At 53.5% G+C, this 10744-nt stretch overlaps 1 protein-coding gene across 1 annotated transcript in view; it reads right to left on the bottom strand.

The window, feature by feature from the left end:
- Positions 1 to 777: 777 nt before the first annotated feature.
- The window catches only part of prr36b (proline rich 36b), a 39828-nt gene continuing 29861 nt past the window's right edge, over positions 778 to 10744 (bottom strand). The window contains exons 4-5 of the mRNA XM_079746650.1: positions 4878 to 5083; positions 778 to 4321 (exon numbers count right to left, since the gene is read on the bottom strand). Of these exons, the coding sequence (XP_079602776.1) occupies positions 801 to 4321; positions 4878 to 5083 (3727 nt within the window). The 3' untranslated portion in view covers positions 778 to 800. The remainder of the gene's footprint in view (positions 4322 to 4877; positions 5084 to 10744) is intronic.

The following is a 10744-nucleotide window of genomic DNA, read 5'->3' as shown; positions in this document are numbered from 1 at the left end:
AGGGGAACCATCGCTTGAGTGATGGGGGGGGGGGGGGACCAACCACAACCAATCACGTACTGTATATGTGACCGCAAACATGACAAGCCTTGACAACCTACAGCGTCGTGGGGAACGCCCCAGCCTAGAAAACGGTTACGCTAGCGCCTTCACTAACGAGGTGGTTAATATGGAGCTTTATTCAGAGCTAACATCTCAAAGAACAGGAGAACAGAACCGCTCAGAGCGCTGAACTACGGAGAACACAGTCAGTGGACACAGGGCACGGGGGGGGGGGGGGGGGGAACAGAACCAAAAGAACAACAAACAAAGAAGCAAATATAAAAGAAAACAAGAGAACATTCGACAAGTAGTTCGGTAAAAACAGTAGGATAAATACACAGGCAGGTAGAGTCCATTCACGGTCCTTTTTTTATGCTTTTCTTTTTCAAAGCTCAGTCACTCCGGACTATCAGTCAGTGCCCCGGGGTCAGGGGTCGGGGGGGGGGGGGGTGCTAAAGGGTAAGCAATGCTAATTAATAGGAACCTTCTACTATAAAGACGCTAACGTAGGCGGACGCCCTCCAAGCAGACGAGCGTCGCAGCGGGAGGCGGCGTCTGGAAAACCTAAAGTTTGTTTGATATTTTATTCCCTCCATCATCTCCTTCCTTTAGTTTCAAAACCGTTCCCTACAATCTTCCTCTGGTCTCACCGGGGGGGGGGGGGGGGGGGGCATGAGCCACGGGGGCGTGGCAGTGGTGGGGGGGATGGAGGGGGGGTGGAGGGGAAAAGGTGCATTCCAGGTGAGTTGGGGCGGGACTTATACGTTACCTGCCAGAAAGCTATCAGTCTTATCACAGATGGTGGTGGAGTAGTAGGGGTCCTCCTTCTCCCCCTCTTCCTCCTCCTCCTCCTCCTCCTCCTCGTCTTCCTCGTCTTCCTCCTCCCCCAGCAGGTGGTGCTCTCTGGGCTCCACCCCCTTCCCCCCCAGGCTGAAGTGGATCGTCTCCAGGCCCTCGGCGGTGTGGTCCAGGGGCAGCAGGTCCACGGGCCGGCCCAGCGGGGCGTCCTGGCCCAGCGGGGGGTCCTGGCTCATCGGGGGGTCCGGGCCCTGGGCGGCGCCGGGCGTGAGGGTCATCTCTGTGATGAGGGTGGGGCTGCACTCCTCCGGCAGCTGGTCCTCGTTCTCCAGGGAGAAGATCCCGGGGCTCTTCCCACAGCTCTCGGCCGTGGAGTGGGCGTTGGAGTTGGAGTTGGTGCAGTCGAAGGCGTACGACGCCACCGAGTTGGCCGACTGGGGCGTGGCCCCGCCCCCGTCCTCCTCCTCCAGTGCCGCGGGGTCGCCGCCCGCGGGCGCGTCCTTCGTGTGCATCTCGCCCTCGGCGTCGCTCGCCTCGTCTCCGGAGGCAGAGCGCGACGAGGGGCCGGAGCCCGGCGCGGTGGGAGGCCCCGCCCCCATGACCTCGTCGGCGGGCAGCGTCTCGGCCTCCTCCTCCTCGCCGTCGCCCTTCTCCAGGTGGATGCCCAGGTCCTGGTCCAGGTCGGCGTGCCGCGCCGAGGGGACGGGCGTCTGCTGCTTGTCCGAGCGCGACTCCACCCCCGAGCTGCTGTCGTAGTCGTGCAGCTCCTCTGGGGTGCTGGTCTCGCTGCCGCTGTGGGCCGCCAGCGCCGCGCCGCTCAGCGTGGAGGACTGGGACATGGGCGGGGCAGCCAGGAGGGCCTCCTCCTGGGCCTGCTCCTCCTCCTCCTCCTCCTCCCCCTGGGCGCCGTGGCGCTCAGACTGAGGCGCCAGCGACGGGCCGCCGGCGTCCAGCCAGGCCTGGGCCGGGGAGCGGGCGGGGGACCCCCGGGTGGGGGTCTGGTCCTCTGCAGCGCCGCGGTCGGACCCGGGGCTGTGGGCGGCGGCGGGCGGGGCGGCGGGCTGCGCCCAGGGGTCGGCGAAGGGGTTGTTCTGGCCCCAGGCGGAGGCGGGGGACAGGGCGGGCTGGGCGCCGCCGCGGTTCAGGTTGTCCAGGCGCTCGCCCTCGTTGAAGTCGTCCTCGTCGGCGTTCTCGCAGCTCTCCAGGCCGCTCTCCGTCACGCCCTCGCTGTGCATCTCCACGTCCTCGTCCTCGTCCTGCTCCTCCTCCTCCTGCTGCCTGAAGTCCTTCTGGTGCCGCTGCCCCTCGGCGCGCTCCGAGCTGACGTCCATGTCGTCCATGCGCTCTTCGTCCTCGTCCTCGTCCTCCTCCCCGGCCAGCGTCTCCACGTTGGGCGAGCCCATGAAGCCGCCGTCGCCCTCCGAGCCGCGCAGGCTGCTGTCCACCAGGGCGTCCGAGCTCTGGGTGCCGTCCAGCAGCGCCATGTGCTGGGTGCTGCTGAGGTCAGACACCCCCTGCTGGCGGCTGCTGGCGCAGCTGCTGCTCACGTCCTCCGACTCCATGCCCGAAAGGAGGTCGTCGCCGTGCCAACCGGCCGACCCCCCGCCGCAGCCGAAGGCCCCGACCTGGAAGTCGTCGGCCGGCTGGTGGCCCAGGCGCCGCTGCTCCTCGTCTTCCTCGTCCTCTCCGGCGTCTTCATCCTCGTTGATCTCCTCCTCCGCCTTCTCCACCTCCACCTCCTTCTCCCGGGGGGAGAGCAGGGAGCCAAAGTGGTCTGTGTGAGCGGTTCCCGTCATGGGGGGCTGCAGCTCCATGTGGAGGTCGCCTGGAGGAGACTCCCCCAGGCCTCCGGGCCTGAAGATGAAGTCCTTCTCGTCCTCCTCTTCCTCCTCCTTCTCTCTGAACTTCTCGTCCTCCTCCGAGTCGGAGAGGACCTGGTCCATGCGGAGGTCCTCAGCAGCCTGGGCGGGGCGGTTCCCCCAGGGGTCTGAGTGGGCGTTCAGGTCCAGCTCAGGGTGGGGGATCTGGGCCTGGTGGACGGGGGACAGGCCCGGGGGGGAGCAGGGCGGAGACATGACCGTGGTGCCCAGAGACGGGGCCGACACGCCGGGCGACTCCCCGAAGTACTGCATGTCCATCTGGGACGAGAGCGAGGGCATTGAGGCCCCTTCTGGTTCCTCGTTGGATCCATAGGCTGACTCCGTAGTGGGCTCGGGGGTCGCTTCTCTGAAGTGATCTGTTGTTGTTTCCCTCAAGGGTTCTGGGGATGGATCTCTTTCTGGTTCTGGACTTGGTTCCCTCATGGGTTCTGCTGTTGGTTCCCTCAAGAGTTCTGGAGTTGGTTCTCTCAGTTCAGTTGTTGGTTCTCTTTCTAGTTCTGGAGTTGGTTCCCTCAAGAGTTCTGGAGTTGGTTCTCTCAGTTCAGGTGTTGGTTCTCTTTCTGGTTCTGGAGTTGGTTCCCTCAAGAGTTCTGGAGTTGGTTCTCTCAGTTCAGGTGTTGGTTCTCTTTCTGGTTCTGGAGTTGGTTCCCTCAAGAGTTCTGGAGTTGGTTCTCTCAGTTCAGGTGTTGGTTCTCTTTCTGGTTCTGGAGTTGGTTCCCTCAAGGGTTCTGGAGTTGGTTCTCTCAGTTCAGGTGTTGGTTCTCTTTCTGGTTCTGGGGTTGGTTCTCTCATGGGTTCTGGAGTTGGTTCTCTTTCTGGTTCTGGAGTTGGTTCTCTTTCTGGTTCTGGAGTTGGTTCCCTCATGGGCTCTGGAGTTTGCTCTCTTTCTGGTTCTGGTGTTGGTTCCCTCATGGGTTCTGGAGTTGGTTCCCTCATGGGCTCTGGAGTTGATTCTCTTTCTGGTTCTGGTGTTGGTTCCCTCATGGGTTCTGGAGTTGGTTCCCGTATGGGCTCTGGAGTTGATTCCCTCAGCTGTGGTGCTGGTTCTCTTGCAGGTTCTGGTGTTGGTTCTCTGGCAGGTTCGGTGGCCTCTAAGGCCGGTTCTGCGATGATCTCCAAGGTGGGTTCTGCGGAAAGGCCTTCTGTCATCGCGGCACTCTCCTCTACGAGAGGAACCTCTGGTTCTGCCGAGGGCGCGGGTTCCTCCGCTCCGCCCATGACGGCGGCAGCTGTAGCGACCGCGGCCGCGACAGCGACAGTGACCCCAGCGGCCTCCATCTCCCCTGCGGTCTCGGGAGCGACGCCCTTGGGCCCGCGCTTCACGGGGGTGGGCGTGCTACTGCCCACCGTCTTCTTGGGGCTGGCCTTGGCCGCTTTGGGGCCGGGGGGCTTGGAGGGCGCGGCCCGGGTCTCCGCTGTTTTGGGCCGGGCGGCCGTCTTGCTGTCGGCAGCCTTGCTGGCGGCGGGCTTCTTGGCGGCGGCGTCCGGTTTGGGGGAGGATTTGGGGGGCTCTGATTTGGTGGCTTTAGTGGCGGGGGACGGGCGTGTGAGGGAGGCGGCGGCGGGCTTCTTGGCCGCCGGGGTGGAGGGTTTGGAAACATCTGAAGAGAGAGAACCAGGGAGGTTAACATTACAGCTCACTGATTGGTCAGGTCACTGAAGCCTTCATCCAGAGCTACACAGTGGGGTCAGATTGGCATCTGGCTCCAGGATGCATTGGGGGTGGACCCCAGAGCCTTCTGGCTGGGACCCTAACCACGAGACCACTGTTTTACAAACATTACAAACCTGGTCTACGGTCACCGTCCTACCGGAGGTATCTGTGTGTACTTGACGAATGTTAGTACGAAAATCGCCAGTGGGACGTGGGATTTTACATTTCACTATTTCTTTACGATTATTGAAAATATATATAATATAAATATTGTTCAGTAAATATAGTTTTATGGCTTGTAATGATTTCAAAACTAGTTCCGTTTTCTTTCTGTGTATTTATATATATGACTAAATCTTAGCATCTTTTGCCAAAGTCCCTACCTGAAGTCGCTCTCTGACCAGCATGTACATTATAACACTAAATATACCATACAGAAGATCACTACCACCTTTTTGAACCTGCTTAATAAATGACTCCGATGAGGGAAACCCTCCTCTCACCCTTCTTGATGGGCGTGGCTGTCTTGGCTGCCTGTGGCGCCGGGGTCTTGCCGGCAGAGGGCGTGGTAGTGGTCTTGGGGCCCGCTGGTTTGGGCGTGGTGGAGGTCCTGGTTGGGGCCGGTTTGGGTGGGGGGGTGGCGGTCTTGGCGAGGCCGGTCCCTGGGGCCCGCGAGGAGGCCGAGGAGGGGCGGCTCGCGCTGGTCGGTCTGAAGAGCAAAACAAACAACCACGTTAGACAGAAGCCTTCCAGGGGGGTCTCAGGGTCAGAGGTCAGCCTCCTCCACTGGAGGGGTTCATGGAGACACAGAGTTCTGTCTGCTTCAGTCCGTGCTGGAGGCGAGCTGATGTCTCCAGAGGCACAGTGTACTAAAGGGGCGAGGCACAAGCAGGATTAAAGAACAAAGAAACCTAAAAATGATAAGCTGGTTGACTATCTCTGATACACCATCTCCAATAAGCCCACTAATAATCCCTCTCCTTGCGTCTGATCCTACAGCCACCATGCACTGGGTCCAGTTGTACTTCTGACACCAGGCTGGGCGTGTTGTACTTCTGACACCAGGCTTGGCGTGTTGTTTGAGCGACTCCTGAGTTGATTGGATTTCTTCTGGTTCTCAGACTGACCTGTAAGTGGATTTAGATTTTTGACCTGAATCATAAACCTAGATGTAAGCACATCGAATAATGAGGATGTGATGGGCTGACTCAAGGTCAGAGAGACATTTATTATAGCCGTGTGTGAAGGCATCTTCTAGAAGCTTCTCTACCACTCAGAGGTCAGGTCCCAGAACGACTTTACACCACCATGTACGAGTTGGTTAACCCAGAGAGACTCTCAGAGCAGGAATCATTTGGAAAGACATTAATATTCAACCCACCAGCCAAAAGATGGCTCCATTGCATAAAATACCGCGCGTACACACACACACACACACACACACACTTATGCACAAGCACATATACACACACGCTAAATTCCATTTGCTGCAGATTTTCCTTATTGGTTCTGCTTCAGCCCGGACCAGACCCAACAGGCCGGAGAAATGGTGAGATGGGAAGGAGAGTGGAGGAGAGTGGAGAAGATGGAGGGAAGGTCGAGGAGGGAGAGAGAGGAGAGAGGAGAGGAGAGGGGGGAGGAGAGATGGAGGGACGTAAAGAGGAATGATGTGGGAGTGCGGCAGCCAGGGAGGGAGAAATGAGCAGGAGGGGGAAGACGTTATAGTAGGAATAACATGGAGGAAAGGGAGGGAAGATGATCTGGCAGAATGGGGCCTGGCAAAGAGAGGATGAAGGGAGGGGGCGAGAGAGGGAGGGAGAGAAAGGGAGAGAGGGGTGGATGAGTTCGGGACCCTCGCGCTGCGTTAATATTTTATTCTGTAAGACAAACAGAAATAGCATCATGCCTGAAGTTAAGGGCGGTCCTCCGGCTTTCTGATCCACTGAGAGGCACACAGAGGATGGGAGGAGGAAGAGGGTGAGGCTTGAGGAGAAGGAGGAAAAAAGAGGATGAGAATGAGCAGAAAGTGGAGGTAGAAGAAAAGGAGGAAGAGGGGTAGAAGAAGGAAGAGGAGGAGGAAGAGGAGGAGGAAGAGGAGGAGGAAGTGGAGGAGGATGAGATGCAGGTAGTTTCCACCCCTGCATTCTCATATCACTTCCGTGCTCCGATCCCACCTAAAGGCCTCAGTAAGTCTGTCAGGGTGCAGTCTGTCAGGGTGCAGTCTGAGTGAACACCTCCAACAGACCTTTTGTGGAGTGCTTCCCGCCTGGCTGTGGGCACGCTCTAAGGCGTGGAACACATCCAGCCATTGTTGGGACACGCCTGGGTGGTTGATCATATCACATTTTAATCGTCCTCATCATCTTAATCCTCTAACCACCACGTTCAACTGCAGCTCATTATGTCTAATACTGGAATAAAGGACACGGCGGAGAGGGGCTTGGTTGTGGTGTCACCGACACAAAGACCGGGAGAGGAGTGAGATTTTGAAGCGAGTGTCAGGGGATTTCAAATGTGGCACTTGGCATCTGGACAGGAACAGAGTTCATCACAAGTCGTGTGCAACATTCATACATTCACAGCACAACATTGACACAGTCACAGCACAACCAGTCATTGAGGCCGTGCTCAGACACTGGTGTGATGTTGAGTTCATGGAACGGACTCAGAGCTCAGAGCCACCAACAGTGGCTCCACAGTGACACGCAGCCAACACAATGACTGGACTCAGGCCACTTCCACGAACCCTGAATTAGGTCATGTGCAGAAGGCTCTCAGAAACCACAACAAGCTAATGACTCCAGTTATTAAAGAGGGCTGTGTTTTGACAGGATATCAATACAGTGTGTGTGTGTCTGTGAGTGTGCAGTCTTTTGGTTGGTTTGTTTAGGTTAGGTTGCGAGCACTCAGGACAGGAGGAAAAGGCAGTTGGTTCTGAAGGGAATAAACCACTGGACGGGGGTGGTTCGTATTAATCTGGATGATCCCAAACAGGATAAGAGGATGAGGTAAGAGGTAGGAGAGTCTGGTGGATTTACTCATTAGTAGTACAAAAATAAACATAAACATAAATAAATAGTATCTCGTAGAATTCCGTGAGAGATACGAGTTCATGTTTGGCTCTGAGAGAACATGGATCCCCCTGCATCATGTGAGCTCTGCCCCCAGCCTCCTGAGTGCTGCTCAGGGTCTGAGCGGGCCATCAGCCACCATGGATGGGTGGTCTGGTGGTGCATCGGGGGGGCGTTAGTGTAATAAAGGCGTGATAGTTGTCATCGGCTGTTTGATCTGTAATTAACATCTCTGATGAGTTAATGGCTGAGGGTTTGGAGACCGCGGTGAAGGGGTGAAAACATGCATTCATTTGAATTAACGTCAACCAAATATAACAATTTCTAAAGCATTAAGCAGTATATACTGGGGAGTATATGGGGGTGAGCCTGGGGGTGTATCTGCTGGGGGGCATATAGGGGTGAGCCTGGGGGTTGATCTGGTGGGAGTAACGATGTGGTGCTGCTGGCCAACGCAGCCCAGCGAGGTTCAGACCTGACGCAGGAGGTAAACCCTGGCGTGGCGGAGGAGCTGATAGATTAGAGACTCAGCCTGATGACTGGCCTGGGGATTGCTTCCTACACAACCAATTAACATTTAACATGGGCTGCTCTACAGAGGCAGACTAGCGGCACTATAACTGGAACGGACAGTCACTTCCTTCAGGACTATCCGGGATGTCCCCAGATAGCCCGGCCAGAGAGCTCTGTGTTGTCACGGTGCTGTTTGTTAACGTACGCACTGTTTTATTATCATACATACGTATATACATGTCAGACATTTTACCTTTTAGCTGAAGCTTATTTGGTTCAAGTGTGGTTAAATGACATACAGAGAGATGTATTAATCTTTTATCTCTTTAGTGCACACAGTAGTTGATGAATGTACAGCAGCTTACTACCTGTGTTTCAGTTTAGTAACGTACAGCATGGTTATTAACCAATTACGTACAGCATGGTTATTAACATATAATGTATACACCTTATTCCGCCACGCCCCTTTTTAAATGTTATTGTCTTCCGCTTTGTGTTGAAAATTCCGGTCGGCTAGCTACAGCTAGATAGCTACATTGAAATACCCGGCGAATTAAGATGGAGAGGCTAATGTCGGTAGAGACAAAAAACCATGTCAAAAGTTTGGATGGAGGGATTGTACTTTGCCACCCGAGGTTAATGAACTCCACCGAGTGGGTGGATGACATGCGGCGGTGGCCTCAGGTGTCATATTGGGATATTTTTAATTATTTAGTGCTGTCGCTGGGCGTCGATGGGTCGGCCATGAAAAATTTCAAGAGCACCGAGGCGTATCAATATTTACATAGTGGAAAGGTCGATCGTGTTTTGCATTCCAAGAACGAGAAGGAGGAATATCTCTTTTTGAAAGCTGCAGTCAACCCCAGTCAGTCCAGCACACCAAGACTAAGAGCATTCTATTTCAGAGACATGCTTCCTTTTGTTTCAGACGAGTATAATGAAGGTCGCCTGTTGCTTTGTGAGCGTTATATGCACTTATGCAAATGATTACTTTATACTACTTAACTACTTGTATATATTTTAACTACTATTTGTACATATTATTGGCTATTGTTTTTAATGTAATTCGTTTTTAGTATTATGTCAAAGCATTAACTCAATCATTAAAGGACTAAGCAAATGCCTCATGTGTCAAGTTTATTTTATTGACCCTCTCTGACAAAGACATCACGTTTGTGTATAAAATACAGATATAAGTTAAAGTTTGGTAAAGATTTCTAAAAATGAACAATAAAAACAACAATAGAAACAACATTTTAACCATGTAACCATTACAACTGATTGAACTTATAACTGATTGAACATCTTATTCCTCATCTTCTTGTATAATGTCCCCACGAAGATTACATAGACCTGCAAACTCTCAGAATCTTGTCAAATTTCGGGGCAAGGTTAATTGGCACTGTTTAAGAGACTATTCTGTAGTTCTTCAGGCGGCGTATGACCCTCTCGTGGCTGTGCGCCTTGTGTTGGTGGTCTCTTCTTCGGACAAGGGAAGGCCTCTTCTGGTGAAAGCTGGCAGGACGAGCTTGACTTTACGTTCAAACAGAAGACTTGGATAACAAATCCTCGGTCAGCCATCACCTCATCACCTGGACGCAGATACTCCAGAAACCCTGAGTTGGCTGTGATGAACATGTCACTGCATCTCCCACCATATGCTGGAGAGATGAACATAATCAAACCACATGGTGCAATAGCTATGAGGAACTTGATTGTATTATGTCCATAGTAATGACTGTAAGACTCGCCTCTTGAGTCCAGATTGTGAGCCTTCTGAAGAGGGGTCTCAGAACAGTCTGTTAAGCATGTGGTTAATGGATAATGTTCCTTGAAGCTCTGTGGCATCGTTGCCTGGATCGTCTCCCTGGGCAGCCATGGAACATAGCACCTCATCTTCTCCTCCATGAAGTCCAGCCACTGAGAGATTATCCTACTGACCACAGGCTAAGACACTCTGAACCTCTCTGCGATGTTGTCCTGCAATAGGTTCAGTTGTCCTGCAACAGCTCTGCAATCTCCTGGATTGCAGAGCTGGTTGAGGGTTCTGTAGAAATAACAGCATCAGACATCAGTAAGTTATCAACGATAAGGTTAATAATTTTGCTGCCTTTCAACATAACCAGTCCTGGACATCAAATTAGAAAGCCTCGACCTGATCTTATCTTGTAATGCTGTTCATTTATTGAGGTCAAGCCAAGGCATAGTTACGGGTATATATGCTGATCATACTTATTAGACGCTAGCTGGCTAACGACTAGCGATATTGATAGCTGCTAAAATGTTATCTTACCTTGGAGCCTCACAAGCATCCGACGAGCCTTTTTTGCCGGAGGAATAACATATCCCAACCATTTCTCGTGGTAAGGGTTTTGGTCTGATGGTCTGCCGTCCACAAAATGAAAAGATCAGAGTAGGGTTTTTTCGGAGGGTTCTTCAAATTTAGCGCCTTTAGCCACATACGCCGGTCCTCATCACTGGATGGCGGAGGATGAAGATTGAAGGTTGCCCCACAGCATTCTGCCATGGTTTTCCCGTGTACAACACAGTATTGTTGCAAGGACACCCGTCTTTTATTCCAGTTGTTATTGCAGCCCCGCACGGAACAAATAATGCTGGTCATCTTGACAAAAATTGCTAATGTATTGTGCCACTGTACGATAACGGACAGAGTTGCTCAACTGGAAGATAGAACATAAAACGGAACCAAAATGGCGCTCCCCATGTTTACGCGCGGAATAAGGTGAATAGTATGGTTATTAATGTAACGTAGGGCACGTTTATCT

Source organism: Pollachius pollachius (assembly GCF_949987615.1).
Source record: "Pollachius pollachius genome assembly, chromosome: 11".
In the NCBI taxonomy this organism is placed as follows: Eukaryota; Metazoa; Chordata; class Actinopteri; order Gadiformes; family Gadidae; genus Pollachius; species Pollachius pollachius.
This window is presented reverse-complemented; position numbering and strand designations above follow the sequence as displayed.